At 50.0% G+C, this 20,043-nt stretch overlaps 1 protein-coding gene across 18 annotated transcripts in view; it reads left to right on the forward strand.

Annotated features, from left to right (window-relative positions):
• Positions 1-20,043, forward strand: part of AGAP1 (ArfGAP with GTPase domain, ankyrin repeat and PH domain 1) — a 641,254-nt gene that overhangs the window by 161,840 nt on the left and 459,371 nt on the right. For 2 of the 18 annotated variants that reach the window (XM_016950771.4, XM_016950773.4), the window contains exon 1: positions 16,560-18,002. The exons of 6 other annotated variants lie outside the window; for them this stretch is intronic. In XM_016950771.4, coding sequence (XP_016806260.3) covers positions 17,045-18,002 — 958 coding nt within the window. In that variant the 5' untranslated portion in view covers positions 16,560-17,044. Of the gene's footprint in view, positions 1-16,546; positions 18,003-20,043 lie in introns of those variants that run through there. 10 more of the 18 variants (XM_016950772.4, XM_054679586.2, XM_054679591.2 and 7 more) reach the window with 10 other exon arrangements.

Genomic DNA, 20,043 nt, shown 5'->3' on the forward strand with positions numbered 1-20,043 from the left:
TCTGGCCTTGGGCAAGACACTTGACCTCTCAAAGCCCATTTGCTGCATTGTAAAGAGGAAATCATACCCTACAGCAGCTAACCCTCTTACCTTGCTACTTAAGGGCAGATTCCGGCCGGGCGCAGTGGCTCATGCCTGTAATCCCAGCACTTTGGGAGGCCGAGGCGGGCGGATCACGAGGTAAGGAGATCGAGACCATCCTGGCTATCACGGTGAAACACTGTCTCTCCTAAAAATAAAAAAATTAGCCGGGCGTGGTGGCGGGCACCTGTGGTCCCAGCTACTCGGGAGGCTGAGGCAGGAGAATGGCATGAAACCGGGAGGCAGAGCTTGCAGTGAGCCGAGATAGCGCCACTGCATTCCAGCCTGGGCGAAAGAGCGAAGCCTCCATCTCAAAAATAAATAAAATAAAATAAAATAAAATAAAATATAAAATAACATAAAATAAAATAAAATAATAAATAAAAAAGTGCAGACTCCCTGGCCATCAGCCTCATCTCTTCTACCTGAGTGGATTAAGTAGTAAAGGGGGAGCTATCCAAGACAGATTTTAAAATGGTCAGTTTGAGTAAACCAAGAGATAGGTTTAAAAAACAATGTATGTTTCACTCAGAGCATAAACAAAATTGTTGAAAAGCCAGCCTACATGCAAGTTTAAAAATTAAAAATGGCCTTATGTATTAAAAACAATCCAGGCTGGGCACAGTGGCTCGCGCCTATAATCACAGCACTTTGGATGGCCGAGGCAGGCGGATTATTTGAGGTCAGGAGTTCAAGACCATCCTGGCCAACATGGTGAAACCCCGTCTCTACTAAAAATACAAAATTAGCCGGGAGTGGTGGCAGGCGCCTGTAATCCCAGCTACTTGGGAGGCTGAGGCAGGAGAATCACTTAAACCCGGGAGGCGGAGATTGCAGTGAGCTGAGATTGCACCGCTGTGCTCCAGCCTGGGTGACAGAGTGAGAGTCCGTCTCAACAAAACAAAAACAATCCATGTTAATTTTAGAAAGTACAAATACAGAAGCAGAAGAAGAATCTGACAGTTATCTAGAGGAGATTTTAATCAGTGTCCTTTAGGTTCATTCGTTGCTTATTTCAATCTGGATTGGGACAGGATGACAAAGGCCCATGAAGGGATTTTATATGTAACTGTGTGCTTAGTGTAGCGTGGGTGTTTGTGTTTTATCGCCTGGCCTCTTTGTGGCATGTGACATCTTTGACAGGAACACCAATTGATTCCTCTGTGCTCAATAATGTCTTCACTGCCATGGTATTTCCTGCACAGCTGGGGATGCTTAACTGTGTAACTACAATAGCAAGATAAGGGAAACAGATTTTCCAATTGGATATTTTAATAAATGATGGCTTCAGAAGGGGCACAATATTCTACGCCACTGATTGAATGATGACAAGAAATATTTTAATAGGTGCATTGCTGTCGCAGTGTAGTAAAAAGTAAAGAATGATTCACCAAGTCAGAGGTCATCCTCAGATGTCCCTACGTGTCTGTTAGTGGAGATAAAGTGATCTCAAGACGGTGACACATTTAAAGTGACGTGAACTAGTTTATTAGTAGTCAGTGGTCCCCCTGGCCACTTCTAAAGATGACATGCTTCTAATCATACCCACAGGATTTCTAAGATCCTTTTTTTTTCTCTTATCAAATGACAGTGCTTGATGATAATTTCATCAGAAAGGTCTCCATCACTAGTCTCTGCTTTATTTTCACGTAGGCAAGTGGTCTCAAGAAAATTGGAATAAAAATATTCAAAATAATTTCTCCCAGCTATATCTGGAGCAAGATTAAACAATTATAAGGAGTAGGCAGTATGTTTTCAATCCCTGTGTTGTCTTTGTCACCATGATTTGCATTCATATCAGAAGGCCAGCAAACTCGGAAAGAAAATGACTTTCTGATTGAATCATATCGTTTTAAACAAAGCTCTTTCATGAATAAAGAATATTAATTACTATATCCAGAATGATCCTCTTTTTTTTGAGTTGTGTGTTAACAGAAACATTTGTGCATTTGATACAAGGTCAGCATAGGTTTAACAGGAGACATAAGCTTTGAAAATTTATTCATGCTGGAATTGAACATGGAATTAATTAAATGTACAGAAGCTGGAAGGTAGACAGGTCGTTGTCTCCATTTTTGTTCTTTAAAGCACTTTATTCCATTGGGATATCACAATTTCGTAGCCTGGTATATGCATTCCTTGTGGTGTGTATTAATAAACTGAGTAGGTGAAAAAGACAATAGATGGAAAGCTGGAAAGTGATGTGGCCTGAATTCCTTTCTAGGTAATTTCAATGTTGGTCATGCCCAGGGATCTCCTTAAGTGTTGCAGAATCACACCTGGACAACCCAGGTGCCCAGTCCTTCATTGCCTCATGGGCTCTCTAGTCTTACTTTTGATCCCTTTTCCTGTATTTCACCAGTATAACACTCCCCACCCCTAGGTGGGAATATCTAACCTGTGTTGAGTACCTGTATCTGATGAGTTAGTAGCTGTGAAAACGTTTCTCTAGCAAGGCTGCCTGTGAGTGGGATCCCAGGCCAAGCAGTTAACTGCGTTCCAGCAAAGCAGGTGCCCCGTGTGTCGCTCTGCAAGTCTACATGGAGCAGGATTCCTTATTTTGTGAAGAAGGGATCTTTAGTGCCACGTGTGTATTTTTAACACATTTCCAAAAGCATGATTTATTCAGGATTAAGTTTATTCAGTAGAAATTTCCAAGGTATTTTTTTAAGTGAGGCACCGTCCTGGATGCTGGGGAAGAATCTTTGTTGGAATATGACCCTGGGTTTTGTATGGAAAAGGGAGGGGGCAGTGCAGGATGTGGCAAGGCAGTTGTTGGAGCTCCGATACTTCCAATAAGTAACTAGCAGGGCTGTACACACTCTACCAGGAAAGACAAAGAAATGCAGAGTCCAGGGAAGCAGTCCATCGCACGTTTCTTCCTTCCCTGCAAGGGCACTGGAGTTCTCCTTCACCAGGAAGACTGCAGCCCCCATTCCGATTGGCCTCAGGGGGCCGCTCCTGCTGATGATGGCTAATGAGGACAAGCAGTAGAGAATATTGCTTTCATTTATCTTGGTGCTTTGTACCTTGATGGAGACAGATATTCGGGTTTCAAGAAGACAACTTTTTTTGCAGGGCAGGCATTGTATGCTTGTTTTAAGGCTACATTCAGAAGCACGAGAACAAACAACAGTTTCAAGCCTAACACTTGGGTTTACATGAAGCTAATTGTTAGATATGAGTTCTAAATTTCTTTTCAAAGAATCAGTATGTCAGTATGTTCAATTCTTTGCCTTCTACTTCTAAACTTAACTTTCTCATAAAGCAACATTTTTCGATTACCTGCTCCACCCTGACTCATTTCAATCACCTGCTCCACCCTGACTCATTCCGATTACCTGCTACCTGCTCTGCCCTGACTCATTCTCCACCCTGCATAACCATTTTTCCCGCCGAACCACTCACCGGGTCACTCTCTTTAAATTAGCCAATCAGAATTAGTTTAGCCTGTGCGGTCTAACCCTAGCCAACAGGGGAACGACACAGCAGCAGGGGCCACGTGAGTCAGGGATAAGAACCCCTTCCCTCCCTTGTCCAAGTGTGCGCTCACCATTGCTCCATCTGTAAGGGCGCACCCTTCTATAGAAGTAACTTGCCTTGCTGAGAATTAAAAAGAAAATTTTATATTTGAGTGCTATTTCTTTTGTGGCACTGAAACTTTATATATAACATAATGTTGCAGTCCTTTAACATAACAGAAAGGAAAAGGAGAGGCATCCTATTCGGTTTTGCACTAGGGGTCCCCACTGAAATTGCTGACCACAATCACATGGATTATGATTTAATATTTCAGCAAGACATGCATGATTTTAAATGAATCCAATTAATATTCCATTGAAAAGTGGAAACCAGAGTCTAGATAAGCTGACCCAGCTCTCACGCATGTGCTGTTAACTTTCCTACTTTCCCCAAGAGTATCACAGTGAAATTGAGCCGTGAGGGACTCTCTGCTTCTTACAGTTGGAAGCCTCTGGACTTCCTCCTCAGAGACGGGAGATCTTGTCTCTCTCAATCCTGAGTTAGTCTCCACTTTATAGCTGTTACTTCAGTTGTAGGGCACTGGGTAGCCCTGGAGTTGAGTTGTTCAATGCATGACCTTGTTTATGTCGCTATTTGAGTTTTTACTGAGAAAAAGGCCTTCTGTGAATCCAAATGTGACTATTACACACTGAATCTTCCCATTACTTTAAGAATAAGTGATGTTGTTGTTGTTATTATTATTATTTGAGGTGGAGTTTCCCTGTTGTCTCCTGGCTGGAGTGTAATGGCGCCACCTCGGCTCACTGCAACCTCTGCCTCTCGGGTTCAGGCAATTCTTCTGCCTCAGCCTCTGGGGTAGCTGGGATTACAGGCGCCCGCCACCACATCCAGCTAATTTTTTATATTTTTTAGTAGATACGGGGGTTTCACCATGTTGGCCAGGCTGGTCTCGAACTCCTGACCTCAGGTGATCCATCCGCCTCGGCCTCCCAAAGTGCTGGGATTACAGGCGTGAGCCACCGCGCCCAGCCCAGTGGTGTGATTATTCCATAACCATGGTGGTGATTCCTGTGGGCTAAACTGTGCCTCCCAGAATGTGTGTGTTTTAAGTCCTAACCCCCCAGTGCCTCATAATGCGATTCTATTTGGAGACAGGTTCTTTAAAGAGGTGATTGAGTCAAAATGAGGTCAGTAGAGTGGGCCCTAATCCAGTAAGACTGTGTCCTTATAAGAAGTGGAGATTAAGACGCAGACACACAGAGGAAAGACCATGTGAGGACACAGGGGGAAGACGGCATGTCCAAGCCGAGAGACCTCAAAAGAGACCAGCCCTGTCCACACTGTGCTGATCTCGGCCTTCTAGGCTCCAGAACTAGGATAACTAGGTGTCTGTTGTTTAAACCACACAGCCCGTGGTACTTTGTTAGGTCAAGGCTGGTAAACTCGTACAGTGATGGCTTCAAATGTTATGAACATTAAAATCTTTCTATTGCTAGGGAAGGTCATTAAAACCTTGGTGGCCAATTAAATATTTATGGATTGTTTTTTCCTTTACACTTTTGCAAAGCATTTTTTCTAGTTTGTGCATACCTTCTTCTATTAGCAAAATGTCTTCTATTACCAGCTTTAGAAATAACGGTGCTGATATTTTCCTTGGAAGGGTCTGGGTTGACAGACCTGCGAAAGGTCTGGATGTGTTCAGAGAAATAAGCGATTTTTCGAAGGCCCAGGCCTTTGTACTGCTCTAATTATATCCAGAACGCTTCGGATGGGAAGAATTTATGGCTTTATAAGTGAGTATTTCCGCATTAGCAAAGAGACATCTACACTTGAAAGACTTTCCTGCAGCCTCCCGGGGGTCGAGGTCAAGAGTCTGGGAGGAGGTGTGGAGCAGAGTGTCCGGGTGAGAGGGTGCTGGGGGCACGTGCCCAGCAGGGGTGGAGGGGTGGACAGGCTCAAAAGAGAGACCTGGGCAGTGGACAGGGCTGGGCTTCCCTGGAGCTGTTGGCGGGGCAGAGCCAGCTCAAGGAACAGCTACCCAGCCTTTCCAGGAACTCTGGAAGGAAACGGGGACTTCCCTGGTGAGGGTGGGATTTGGGAGATAATCCTAATCACTGGGCTGTTCTTTGTCCTTTGACATTCAAATGAAATGGGAGCCTGTTTTATCCCAATCAGCCTTGAGTTTTCGGCACCCTCCCCCTCGGAATACCCGTGAGGGACCTTCTGTTTTTGTTGTTGGTGTTTTACTACCATTTCTGAGTACTTTCTCCGAAAGCTCTTTTAGCACGTTGCTTTTCTCTCTGCCCTCCCTGCCTCCTCTTTCCTCCTTCCTGCTCTCACTCTGAAGCAGCCCAGCAGCATGTACAGCACTTGCTTTCCTTTGAGAGGCCCTCCATTGTTCCCGCCCCGCCAACTTCCACGCCAGCCTCCTTTTGCAAATCCACCTGCTGTTCTGGGCTTGCCCTGGGGAAGGCCCTGGAGCTGGATTCCCACACCCTGCCGAGTAGAGTTTGTGCGTTTCTGTGAATCTGATGAGTGGGTTGTGGACTTCAATCCAGCCCCACCCTTTACAGTGAGATCCAGGGACCTTTTTAACCTGTGACTGACTTTTTATGTCTTTCTATGTCTGTAAAATCGGGATAATAATAGTACCTACCTCTCTGGGGCGCTTTGGGGGTAGAATGGATGAACTGAATTAACGTCTGAAGTGCCACAGTGTTGTACCTGAGTGAGTAGCGTCCTCCTTAAGCATTGGCTTTGGTGCACTGGGAAGGGGCGTCAGCTGGGCAGGCTGAGCCTGTCACCTTTTTCAAAATTTCCAACAACTGTGGCTTCTTGGGAAATCCTTTGGCAGTCAGGGTGCTATATGAACACATGTCTTTGTGGGTCACTTGCCAGGCGTCAGTGCCCTGCTCGGGGTCCCTTTGCAGCTCCCCTGAACATGCCATTTGAAGCATAGCAACCATTACTTTGAGAACCTGTGCAGGTCCAGGTGCCGAGGGCTGTCAGATCCCTGCGTCAACTCTGGGGATGGGTTCAATTATTATCCTCTCTGTAAACAGTTCTCAGTTATTCCAAGTATTCTATTTCTTAATGGATCTTCTAAGCCCTGGATCAATAGTGTATATTTCTTTGTCTCTCAGTTGGGGCCCTGGCCTCTGCAGATAAGCCCTTGGATGCGAAATCTGGGGAACCAGCCAGCCACCTCTGCTCCTGGGAGGGTCAGGGACTCGTGAATCAACATCTGGCTCTTTGTGCACAGTGGGCCTGGCATGGGCCCAGGCTGGTGGGGTGGGCAGGGAAGGAACAGGCCCATAGGCACCCCTCCATGGGCCCCTCAAGGCTGTAGACCCCTCTGTCTGACCAGCATCCCATTCCCTGAAGTGAAGCAGCTGCCACCAGGCTGGCTTTTCCCAGGCAGTCACACTCTGGGATGCCCCCACCCCTCAGCACACACAGTGACTGTGTTTTCATGTTTTCCACCAAGGGAGGGAGGGACAGGCTTTCTCAGGGGGGCGGCCACCCAAGATCAGCTGCGGCTGAGGATTTTTGTGGCTAGGGGAAGAAGTGAATCACCCTCTTCTCTGTGTCTTTCCCTAACCACTGGAGACTTCATAGATAAACTTGCGGGGTCATGGTGGGGGAGGCACTGTGTGGAAGGGTAAATGGGCTTCCTGGGGGTTTAGCACAAGTTAACCAACCTTCTTGTTGGTAACATGACTGAGGCATTACCTGCACTGATTAAGTCAACCATCAAGCAGCATTTATTAAGTAGAACATTGATAAGGGCTTGAGGGTGAGAGAAGTTGTCCTTAACTGAAGGAGGGGGTTCTATAAATGGAAGTGTCAGAGCAGGGTGACAGATGCCAAGGAAGAGTGCCCAGGTGTGCACAGGTGTGCCCAGGTATGAGGGGAGAAGAAGGGGTCAGGGCCAGCAGGGAAACAGCTTGGGGACTCCTGAGTCCAGCTGCCAGTGATGTGTAGAGTTGAGCTCCATCCTGCTGATCCCAGCAGGAGATAGTGGCAAGACTGGGTATGGTGTGGTTGGGAACTAGAAAGGACACTGGTGTGTTTAGATGGGGAATCTTGGGATGCAGCAGAAACAAACTCTGTTGGTTTTCAGCATTGGAGCAGATGCTCCCCATACATCATCACATCTTATTGTCGCAGCTACCGTATTGTTCTTGTCCCGTTTTTGCAGAAATGAAAACCTGATGCAGAGCCTCAAGGTCACTTTCCCAAGGTCACATGTGGTTTGCATCATTCTGGCCTTAGAGCCCAGCCTCTTAGCCACTCAGTGCAACTGTGGAGACTGGAGGGTGTTGGGACGTTGAATACCGGTTAAGGAAACGGACGCTTTATTCTGCAGGTGACAGGGACTCACTGAGGGCTCCGAACAGAATTGTACCCTCAGACTCTGATTGCAGGAGTAAGGATGGTTTACTGAGAGTAGGCTACGTCTGGGGGTGGGTCAGCAAGGACGTGTGTGCTGTGGGAATCCCGAGACAGATGAAGAGGCTGTGAACAGTAGAGGGAGAGTGGACTCTTCGGGTAGTTCAGACAGATACGCAGGTGGGGAGAGATTGGCAGGCGGAAGAGAGGCTTTTGTTGGGGGCTGGAGGGAGAGAGGAGAGGAAGGCTGTTTCTGTTTTCTGTTAAGTGGGATGTAATCGAGTGTTTTCCTCTGCCGCCTGAAGGAAAGGCAGTGATTGTGATTGAGGGTACAGGGTCCATTTGCCAACTCTGAGCGGGAGAGTTGGGTGTGGGTGGGAGGCAGGACATTGAGGGAGCTCTGAAGTCATGGCTGGAGGCCATCCTACTGAGGGGATGGGGCAGTGATAGTTTCAAGGAATCCTAGGAATGGGAAAGGGGGCTGGCCAGGGCTGTGGGGTTGGGGGGGCTGTAGGATGCTGGAAGCAGCCCCAGCACATGTGCATCTGCAGCGGGGCTTGGTGATGTGGACTTGGGGCTTCCGATGCTCGTGCTGGCCTGAATCTCCGGGAGACATGGAGCATCTCAGGGTGGGGTCAGGTTCCCAGGTGAAGCCCCTGCTGCTGATCTGTAGACCGTGCTTGGAGAACACTGGTCCAGTGCACTGGAGTTCGTACAGATCCGCCTTTGGGGCATGCCCAGGGGGGTCTTACAGGAGCCAGGGACAGGTGGGGCCATGTCTGGCGTAGACAGTGATACAGTGATGTCCCTTGGCCTCTGCTGGACAGAGAAGGAGGTGCCAGGAGGCAGCTCTGAGTTGGGATGGAAAGGATGCATGACAGTCAGCTTCCCTACAGCTGGAGGGGAAGTTCCAGAAAGAAAGGATGGCCAACCTGGGACTTGTGGGCAGGGAAAGGGCTTTTGGAGGCCAAGATTGTAGGGCAGTGTTATCCTGGGTGAGTTGGGGTATGGCCATAGGAGGGGGCTCCAGGAATTCAGGGAAGGAAAAGACCATGGCGCTGAGGAGGCGGCACGGCCTGGCCCTCCACCTCCAAGCTGACCACCCTACTCAGCTCCTTTAGGGTGGAGTGGCTGTAAGGCCGTGACCAGGAAAAAAGGGACCCAGGGTGGTGGCACATGAATCCCAGCTTTGTGTATCCACTCAGTTCCATGCCAGGTAGTCACATCTCAACTTGTGGCGCGGCTTTAGAGAGTGTCTGTGCAGGCTGCCTCTGATCCCTCAGTCAGTGTGCAGAGCTGAGCTGATGAGGAGTTAACCTCCTTTTCCAGATTTGGAAAGTCTTGGTATGTAACCAACCAGGTCTCACCTTCAGCCACACTCCTAGGGACAGAGTGCGTCCATGGAGGGGAGGACTCACAGCGGTTTTGAAGTAATGTAGATTGTGTGGCCATCCCAATTTAGTTTATCATTCCCCTACTTGGTCTGTCTGCCTTCATGGAAGTTGGTGATTTTTTTTTTTTTTTTGGCTCTGTTGCCCAGGCTGGATTGCAGTGGTGGCATCTCAGCTCACTGCAACCTCTGCCTCCTGGGTTCAAGCGATTCTTCTGCCTCAGCCTCCCAAGTAGCTGGGATTACAGGTGTGTGCCACCACACCTGGCCGAAGTTGGTGATTTTGAACAGAGGAAAGATAGCACAGTGTCATAACTCAGCAAAGGTGCTCAGCAGCTGCAGGAGTTGGGGTTGTCTGGGCTCACACCCAGCCTGTGTCCCTCATCCCCTTGCTCCGCTGCAAGAACCCCTCACCCTGCTCAGTGCTCCTGGCCACTGCTGACTGGTGCATGGCGAGCAGAGGTTTTATTCCATCTTACTGTGTCAGATGTGATTCCGGGGACGCAGTTCTTTCTTAAGAGCTCTGATGCATGTTCTAACTAGGAGGGCAGGTAGCTGCCGCTCCCAGCAGCCCCTGATGTGTTTTCCTTCAAGCCTGGGGAACACCGAGCTAGGGACACGCTGGCTAATAGAGGAAGGAGAGCTGGGGTATGGTGGCTCACACCTGTAATCCCAGCACTTTGGGAGGCTGAGGTGGGTGGATCATCTGAGGTCAGCCTGACCAACAAGGTGAAACCCCGTCTCTACTAAAAATAAAAATCAGCTGGGCATGGTGGTGGGAGCCTGTGATCCCATCTACTTGGGAGGCTGAGGCAGGAGAATTGCTTGAACCTGGGAGGCAGAGGTTGCAGTGAGCCGAGATTGCACCATTGCACTCCAGCCTGGGCGACAAGAACGAAACTGTCTCAAAAAAAAAAGAAGGGGAGCGATCACGTGCATCCCTCTGCTGAGATGGGAGCAGCAGCATGGGGTTGGGCTTTGAACTGGCATCGTAGGCATTTTGTTTTCTACATTTAGAGGAAAAATATACATCAAATATTCAAGTCCCCTGGGCAAAGATAAAAGAGTTTTCAGATATCTCTGCAGCCAAATCCCAAATGGGATGCAGAAGGGAGAACTGTGTAAAATCACGCTCTTCCAGAAGCTGGGCTTTGTAATGGGGCTGCAAAAATTCCCAGGGCATCGTTTGTGGCCTCAATGTGATTTTCATGTAAGTCATGGATTTTCTAAATCTTTGAGGTTAGTGGATCTAAAGAAAAGCTTGGTAAACATCCAGATGTTGTCAAACATATTTAGGTCATTGTTCTCTGACAGTTCGTGGTATTCGTTCCTACTCCAGGAAGCTCTTAGGAGAATCCAAATCCGACTTCCCTGTGCTTTGAGAAGGAATGTCTGCATGAAGACCATCGTACAGATGGCGATATTAGAAGAGTTCCCTCCCGTGAATCCTATAGAGGAAAATGTTACCAAATAGGCCTGTTCCCCTGTGCACCCAATACTAGGAAGATTAGATAATGTGTAGGGATTTCTTGGTTTTTCTGCACAAAAGCTCCAGGGCTGCTTTGAGGCTGTCTGATAGACAGCTGCAGTGTTGTGTGTTACCCTTGACCGCATCCCTCCTGTCCCTGAGCTCGAAGGCTGAATGGTCAATGGGAGCTCCTTTGGTGACTCTGTAGCTGTGGCCAGTGCCTGGCAGCTAGCGAGTGGCCAGAACTGGGAGCTGCTGTGTGTGACGTGGCTGTTCAGTGTTGTTTGTGTTGGCTCTGTAAAACGATGCTTAATAGATCGGATTTTAATATATAGTTTGTTTTTTTGTTTTTTTTTTTGAGATGGAGTTTCACTATTGTTGCCCAGGCTAGAGTGCAGTGGCATGATCTCAGCTCCCTGCAACCTCTGCCTCCTGGGTTCAAGCGATTTCCCTACCTCAGCCTCCCAGGTAGCTGGGATTACAGGTGCACACCACCACGCCCAGCTAATTTTTTTTGTATTTTTATAAATATAAAAAAGATTTCACCATGTTGGCCAGGCTGGTCTCAAACTCCTGACCTCAGGTGATCCACCCGCCTTGGCCTCCCAAAGTGCTGGGATTACAAGCATGAGCCACCACACTCGGCCTGATTTAATATCTTAAGTCACCTTTGCCTGACACCTTGCCTGACAAGAAAAACTACCAAGAAATATCTAATATTTTCCTTTTGTTTGGGAATAAGAATCTACTCACAATGGACACTTGCTGGCTTGTTTTAAAACCAAGCTTGCTTCTCACTGGCCTGTTTAAGTGGAAATGAAGTCTCAGTGTGGGGTCCGATGCTTCCTATGGCTGCATGGAGGAAAGGAGTCTGGGCCTGAATCTCCCGTGTTCCTCATGCTTGGGTAGAACTAAAGCCTCTTGTTCTGTGATGTGGCAGTTCCCATTCTCAGAGGATAAAGTATGTGTGAGTGATGCCACCTCAACCCTTAGCCAGGTGCAGGCGTAACAAGGGAGACCCACCTGTTCAATATAGTGAGACCCCCATCTTTACCATAAATGAAAAAAACATTAGCCAAGCATGGTGGCTCACGCCGGTAATCCCAGCACTTTAGGAGGCCAAGATGGGAGAATCATCTGAGGTGAGGCGTTCGAGACCAGCCTGGGCAACATGGCAAGACCCTCCTCTCTACAAAAAAATTTAAAAATTAGCCAGGGGTGGTGACATGTGCCTGTGGTCCCAGCTATTCAGGAGGCAGGAGGATCACTTGAGCCCAGGAGTTCAAGGCTGTAGTGAGCTATGATCTTGCCACTGCACTCTAGCCTGTCTGTGTGGTGGTGTGTTCATACACAATAGACATCGCCAGTGTTCTGTTGGCAGGAATTGCTATCGTTGGTCCTTAAGGAAAAACACAGGAAGGATGCAGGTGCTCAGAGGACCTTCTGGGGTCTTTTTTCCTGCTGGATCAATGTTCCTGCCCTACAGACAGACCATACTTGTCCTTCCTCGACTAGCAGATAAGGGTCAAGTTCTCATCTCTTTTACAGTTCCACGTTTAACCTTCAGCTTTTAAAACGAGAGAAATAGGGTCCCCAGTGAGTTCAGCTGGAGTGTCCCAGGCAAAGGGATGCGTGCAGAATTTTCAGTTCCTAGAAGCTGAGCATCATGGCAAATCTTAGCTTAGAAACCATTCTACCATGACATTCTCAGATGAGAATTTGAGTCTCATGCTAAAAATATAAAAGTATTAATAAGACGTTACTATCTTGGTAATTGCTTCTTCTTACATGTATCTGTCAGTCAGCTGGCTACCAGAAAATAGCCTTTGATGTACCCACGGAGGGGCTCTTGGTGGACTCCCGGGGTGGGCATGCTCAGGCCTGGGCAGTACCAGTGGTTGGCCAGTTTCTACCATCAGCAGACGCGGTTCTGCTAAGATACTGCAAACGTGATTACTGGCTGTCAGGTTCTGTTATTTGGAAAGCCAGCCTGTGTAGCAGATGGCTCTGCTGACTGGCTACCAGAAGTTTCCTTTAAATAAGGCTTATCAGCTCTAGCAACACTTGGAAATACTATTCTCAAGGAGAATGTTTGATTTATAGGTAGCTAGAAATGACCCGGGACAGAGGAGTCGTGAGACGGTGGCCAAAGCATCTCATAAACTTGGAACTAAGGGAGCGAAGCCAGCTGCTGAGGGTGATGAATGGGGGATAGCTAGGGCTGGCACCTTTCCTGAACTCTCCTCTGCAGTCTTCCTCTCTCGGGCAGCATTAGTCCCTGCAGCACGGAGGCATTACCCGGCTGCTGTTTGGTTTTGAGGTAGCAGTGAAATCAACTACATGCTTTAAAAAAAAAAAATTGGTGATATGCTCCATGGCATGAAAAAATTCAAGAAATGGCAGTCTAGTGTTTAAAAAGCCACAGGAAAATAAAGCATAATGCCACCTGAACATATATAGTATTGTGATTTTTTTTTTTCTCTTCAAAAAAGGCTGGTGTGGCTTTGTAGAAGGGGATTTAGATTTTGGAGTGACATGTCGGGAGCATGTGTCTTCTTTGCATCGGGAGAGCCCATCTCTCTAAGGCAGTGGGGAAAGGCAATTCTCTGTGACCAGGTTTTTCAGCACCCACAGTTGCACTTGACATGGCATCATTATGACTGGTGTGGAAAATAAGTGCTTCCTTCTGAGGTGGAAATGCTGAAAGATCACAAACACACTGGCTATGGCTGGAAGAGGTTCCCTGGAAGAGTCAGTGTCATCTAAGGTGGATGGAATGGATTCTTCTACTCCGCAGCCTGCATCTCGTATGGCAAAGTGCAAAACCTGGGATGGATTCTCGACAAAGGTACAGTATTTGGGAGACACAAACAGTCCAGTATTTTAGCCCTGAAGGAATACTACCTTATTTTTTACTTTGGGCTCTATGAATGCTTCAGATAACAAGCCAGATAGATTTACATACCTTAATTATGGACAAACTACTTTCATATTAAAGTTCATCTCAGTATGTGAACATTGCCATGGTCTCAAACAGTGAGAATTGACCTCCCCCTCCCACACCTGGCTAAGTTAGGAGCCCAGGGTTCTGGTCCCACCCTTGACAGTAGCAGAGATCTCTATCTTTCCACGTTGCTGTTTGTTTCTCAGCTTACAGACCTGGGTGACCTTTAAGTCTGTACAGCTGCAGTGATAAAATTTTAGACTTTGCCAAATTTTAGTGGTGTTCATCATTAAAGAGGCGGGATGGCCCTGTAGCTGTCTCTGGGATTATCGCGAAGCTTTTCTCTCCCTCGCTGTCTTTCTGTGGTAAAATCACGTAGCCTTAGCATTTTTCGGGAGTTGGGTCAATTCTTTGAGGACAGAACCCCTGCGTTGTCACTGTGTAGCATTGCAGTAGGTACTCAATATATATTCGATGAATAAATGAACCAATAGAAAACCGAGTAAGTCTGTGAAAGTTTGCTAAAAATGCTACCTGGAAATGTCAAGGTAACATTTACATTTGATTTGTGTGGAGTTCAGTAATATTCACATGTTTACTTTGGTCTTTGTTATCAACAAAGCAGAATGCTGATGCTTACTAAGACAAAAAAAAAAAAAAAAATGAGCACAGGCAGTGTGACCCCCAAACCCCAGATTTCACCCTTACTGAGGAGCTGTGTAGCCCTGGGGAAGTGCCCTCTGTCTCCGAGCCTCTGCATCTCCCTAACCAGATGGGCGCTAGGCTGTCATTCTGAACCATTCTGACAGATGAATCCCGCCTGGCTGCTACTCTAGAAGTTGGGGGTTCTTGGTTCTTATCAAAGAGGGCTTCTTTAGCCTGGCGTGGTGGCTCACGCCTGTAATCCCAGCACTCTGGGAGGCTGAGGTGGGCGGATCATGAGGTCAGGAGTTCGAGACCAGCATGACCAACATGGTGAAACCCCATCTCTACTAAAAATACAAAAATTAGCTGGGACTGGTGGCGCGCACCTGTAATCCCAGCTACTCAGGAGGCTGAGACAGGAGAATCACTTGAACCCAGGAGGTGGAGGTTGCAGGAGCCAAGATCGTGCCATTGAGCTCCGGACTGGGCAAGAGCGAGTGAGCCTCTGTCTCAAAAAAAAAAAAAAAAAAAAAAAAAGGCTTCTTTATTGAAACTCAAAAGGTAAAATGATTCTGTCTTGGAGACCCCTCCTTACAATGAGGATGTAATCAGAGGTACCACATCCAGAGCCCTTAGAGTTTGAGTAGCAGGTAGGCTGAGGTGTGACCCTGTGATGGTGAAAATCATGTTAAGGTTGAGGCCACAGAGGGTGCTCAGGTGTATTTTAAAGTATCCTTTCAAGATAAATAAAGTGAATCACCTAGCAGTCACTCTGACTTATTTCATTAAATCTGAATATTAAATTTAATGCTGTCATAAAATCTAGATTTCCTAGGCTATAACTTCTATAACTTCCTTCAAAAGAGAGCTTGCCCAATTCAGTTTTATGCCACTTCCAGTGTCGTGAACACAATAGGTACCCCCACAATAAGATTAAAGTAGGGAAAGCTGGCACCTGACAATCCCTGCCTGCAAATAGCAAATCCCAAAGTTATGCTTCCACCTGGCCTGGCCACCAGCACCTTGCCCAGAAACAGCCTGTAGCAAGCTGTGGCATTTCTAGGCCTGGAGAAGGTCGTGTAAGCATGTGGTGTGATTAGGGGACATTGTATTTTTCCTTCTGAAACTTTTCATCAAGGAAACTCTGAAACAATACATCTGTGTTTAAGACAGCTTGAGGAACTGATAAGTTGATCACCTATGTCTAAATATTGTGGCCTCCGATAACATCCTAGACCAGTATCTATCAGCCCACCAGGTAGGAAATGGGGGATTTGATGGAAGAGAAGTTCAGTTTTCATTATTAATGGTGAATATTTAGCATGTACACAGAATGCCTGGCACATAGGATTTTAACCAATTTAATCTTCACAGGAATGCTCAAAGTTTAGGAGCTTTTATCGGCACCCCTGTTTTACAGGTGGAAAAGCAAGTGGTTTGTCAGTGAATAAGCCTGGCTTGCGGGCAGGCACGTCTGTCTTCTTGCTCTTAACCGCAGTATTCTCCTGTCTGTTGTCATGGGGAGCAAGTGCTTACCTGTAAGGAATCTTTCCCCACACATTGGTAAAATAACCCTACAAGATTATTTTAGAAGTTTTGCGCAGAGGCAGTATCGTAGCCATGGAGGTTTATCTGGGGTGAGGTTATTGATAATTGAAAATGAAAACAATAAAGACAGAATTATGTTAGGAGACAGACTGTGGCCCTTCATTGGGATGGCATTGGTGTACACAGCACCCTCACAGTCACATCTCTTTGTTCTCGTCTTCCTGGAAGCCCACTTGTTCCTAGGTGAGGTTGGCGGTAACAGGTACCAAAGACTGTTTTTTAAACAAGTCACATGAGTTGCATCTTCGAGGCTGCATGGTTAGGAAAGATGCCTCATATAAACGCGCAGCAGGTGAGACATGCCCCTCGTTTTGTTCTTGCAGGCCAAGCCCCAGAGTGTGCGTGGTTTTAGGGTGCAGGCTGGTGCTGGGCTAGGCCCCTCGGAGGCTCCGGTCCGCGCTGCGCCGATCCATCCCGGCGCTTGGGCCTGCACGCCGCCGCGCTCGCCGCCGCCGCCGCCGCGCTCCCGGGACTCGGCCAGCCCGGCTGGGCGCGCGGCCCGCGGTCCCTGCACGTCGGCCCCCGTCGCCCGCCCCGCCCCGGCGCGCGTTTCCATTTTAAACCGCCGCCCGCCGCCCGCCACCCTTCGGCCGCAGCCGGTGCAGCTGTCCGCGCGTCCCGGAGCCCAGGGAGTGGCGGAGGCTGCGGAACCGCCGAGCTGTGCAGCCGGAGCGGGAGGATGCGCACTGGCCCCGCGTCGTAGACAATGAAGCCGCGGGCGCCGCCGCCCGCCCTGGGCCCTGCGCACCGCGGCCGCACCTGCCGGCGAGAGCGCTCTAGTGCCTGACCGGCCGCCTCGCCTGGCCCCGCCGGCCCATGGCTCGGCGCCCCGGGCCCGGACCCCGGCACTCGGGCGGCGCGGCGCACGGGCCGGCGGGTGCCAGGGGCGCCGTCCCCGCAGCCTGAGTGCGGCCCTCGCGGTCAGCGGGGGGCGTGGGCCACACTCCCGGCCCGCCTGCCCTCCCCGCTTAGCCCGGCGCCCTCCCGGCCCGCGGGCTCGCTGGATGCGGCGGGGCCCCAGCGCGCGGGCGACATGTACTTGTTGGACGGCAGTGGCGAGCCCGCGTCGCCACCCGCGGACGCGATGCCGCGCGGGACGCCCCCTAGAAAGACTGTCTACCGCATCTCCGTGACCATGGTCAGGAAGGAGCAGCTGGCCGCGCCGGGCCCCGGCGGCCCGGACCCACGCCCGGTTCGGCGGCCCCGGCCCGCGCGCTCCCCGGACGCGCCCGGGAGGCTTGAGGAGGAGGCCGAGGAGGCGGAGGGTGCCGAGGAACCGGAGGGTCCCCGGCCGCGCGCTTGGGATTTCCGCACCTTCCGCACCCGCAGCACCGGGCAGCTGGAACTGGGGCGGCTCCGGCCGTGCGCACGCGGCCTGGAGCCCGCGGACCTGGCCGGCAGCGCCCCGGCCGAGGAGGAGAGACGCGGCTCGCCCGCGCCCGGCAGCCCCGACGTGGAGGGGGCCCGGGCCGCGCCCCTGCGGCGGAGCCTGAGCTTCAGGCACTGGAGCGGGCCTGAGGCGCCGCAAGGCCGGACACTGGGCGGCGGAAGGCGCCACAGCAGCTCCGGGAGCCTGGCCTGGGCGCCGTGCGACGAGGCCGCGGCCGGGGCCACCCTGGAGCCCGCGACCGCCACGCAGCCCGCCTCGGAGAAGCGCAACACCCTGGACGTGGGCGAGGTGCTCAGCAAGAACGACGCGCTCTCGGACCTGGAGCGTTGGGAGCGCAGTAAGAGCAAGAACCGCACGCTGGACAACAGCGACCTGCAGCGGCTGGAGCGCGCGCGGGCGGCGGCCGGGGCCGGCGCGGCCTCGGAGCACCGGCTGCTGCGCTTCTTCAGCGGCATCTTCGCGCGCAGGGACGGGGGCCCGGGCGGCGGGCCCTCGCCACGGAGCGGAGCCTCGCGGCCGCGCGGCTACTTCAGCCTGCGGCGGGCCCCGGCCGAGGCGCACTCGTCCAGCGCCGAGAGCATCGACGGCTCCCCGCGCAGAGGTGGGCAGCGTGGCCGGGGGTCCCGGGACGGGAAGGGGCGTGGTGGGGACTTGCCGGCTCCGCAGCGGCTATGGGACCCGCCCTCCCGGGTCGGGAGCCTGCACGTGGCCTCGAGGGATGCGAACTCGGGTACTGCGGTTTTCCCCAGCAGGGCGCAGCGGTCCTGGGTTTTCTGGCTGCCCCTGCGCCTGGCTGTGCGTGCTGGTGCCCCTCGGAGTCCACCACCTTCATCAAGGAGAGCTTGACCCGGGAGAGGTCGCCTTGCCAGGCGGCGCCCGACCTCCTTCGCGTGCTCGCTGGGTCTTCTGCGAGAGCGGGCCCTGAGCTGGCTGCCCGCGACACCTTTGGGGCCGCCCCAGGGAGCCGAGGCTCGCCGGTCGCCGCCGCGCAGGTGCCGCTGCCTGGGTGGGAGAAGCCGGCATTCATCCTGGCGCCCCTCCCTGCCTCGAGTCGTCTCCCTGTTAGTGCTACCATCTGTCAGTGTTGTGATGTGGACTCAGCTGACTCCGTGGCCCTCGGTATTGAGCTGGCTGTAAGGACACCTCACTACAGTGGTGGGGCCTGGGGTGGGACGGAGGCCCCTCTCTCCACAGCTTTCCTGCCAGGTGGCATCTTAATGAGGAGAGCGAGTCTGGGACCGGATTCTGTTTCCTCATAATGTAGGCTAGCAAAAGGGCAGGAAAACCGCAGGCCTGCAGCCTGTTCTGAAACCTCAGGTCTGTGTTCCCTTAAGTCCTCAGACAGGGACTTTGCATGGAGGGATCTCCAGCCAGATATGTTATTCTCTGCAGGAATCAGTTAACCTTTTGGTAGCATTTAGGGGGTCAGAGCCTCCAGAAACCTCAAAACACAGACTCCATCAACTGCGCATCACCCTGAGGGGGATTCTGGGGGTGGAAGTGGTGCTAGATTGCTACACCTTATTCTCCTGGGAGGGGGTTGTATGCCTGAAGATATTGTGGCCACAGACAAGAGGCCATGCATTTTTACCACCAAAAAAAAATATTATTCATCCTCTTACCTGAATTCTTTAACTTGGCTGGTACAGATAAAGGTAGTTGGAGAGTGGGCTTTTAATTTGCAGTTCAGACTGCTGTGTAACCCACCTCTGGAGAGGGTATTCATCCCAAGTGGACTTAACAGGTCAGCTGACTGCCCCTAGGGTTTATGTTAAAACCAACTAATGCAAATAAATGACTGTCCTTATGGAAATATTTTTAAGGTAAAGTGAAGATAAAATGGTCATGTTCTAATATGCTCCTAATGATCCTCAGAATGTGCTAGAGGATGGTTGAAACAAGCAGTGGCATGTGCAGTAATGTTAAAATCTGACCTGTTTCACTAGTGAGGCTACACTGTAGCCACACGTATGTTTAGCTTGAGTTTTAACCTCCCTTGGAGCACTTACTTTAGAAGGCACTGTATTTAACTCCAACCATTATCCCATCCCTTCATGTATTCTCTTAAAATATGAGAAAATGATGCGTGTTATTTTGTTAAAAGAATTGGTTTGCACGAAGTTGCTCCTGTCATCATTGGCTTTCAGAGGAAGTTAAGACCTGAAGGTCTCAGTTCTCTAATAGCAGGCTTGCATCTTTGCTCTGTGGACTTGGAAGAAAACAGTAATTAGTTGCCTCGGTTCCAGACAAGTTTGTATCAGAGAGAGAAAGAAAAACGCACAGACATGATTTAGAGAGAATGCATTTCATTGTGGTCCCTCTTGATACAAGTTAAAAGCATTTGGAGTTTGGATAGTTCCTCTCTGGTCAAATGGATTGATAGTAGATTTGGAGTAGTAAGGGTGTGAAGTGTGTTGGAATGTTTATAGTAATGCTCAGTTTGTTCCTTGTGGTCAGTCCTTCTCTGGGCGGAATTACTTTGGTCTGAGACATGATATTACCAGCATTGTGGGTTGTATAGAAAAACGGAAATTTAATGAACTACATTATAGCCATATGGTCAGAACTCTAGGGCCTCACTTTTTTCTGAAGTTCTAAGTAATCACATGCTCAAAAAAGCTACATCTTTCACCTGGATAAAT

This window comes from Pan troglodytes, chromosome 13, assembly GCF_028858775.2.
Source record: "Pan troglodytes isolate AG18354 chromosome 13, NHGRI_mPanTro3-v2.0_pri, whole genome shotgun sequence".
Lineage (NCBI taxonomy): Eukaryota > Metazoa > Chordata > Mammalia > Primates > Hominidae > Pan > Pan troglodytes.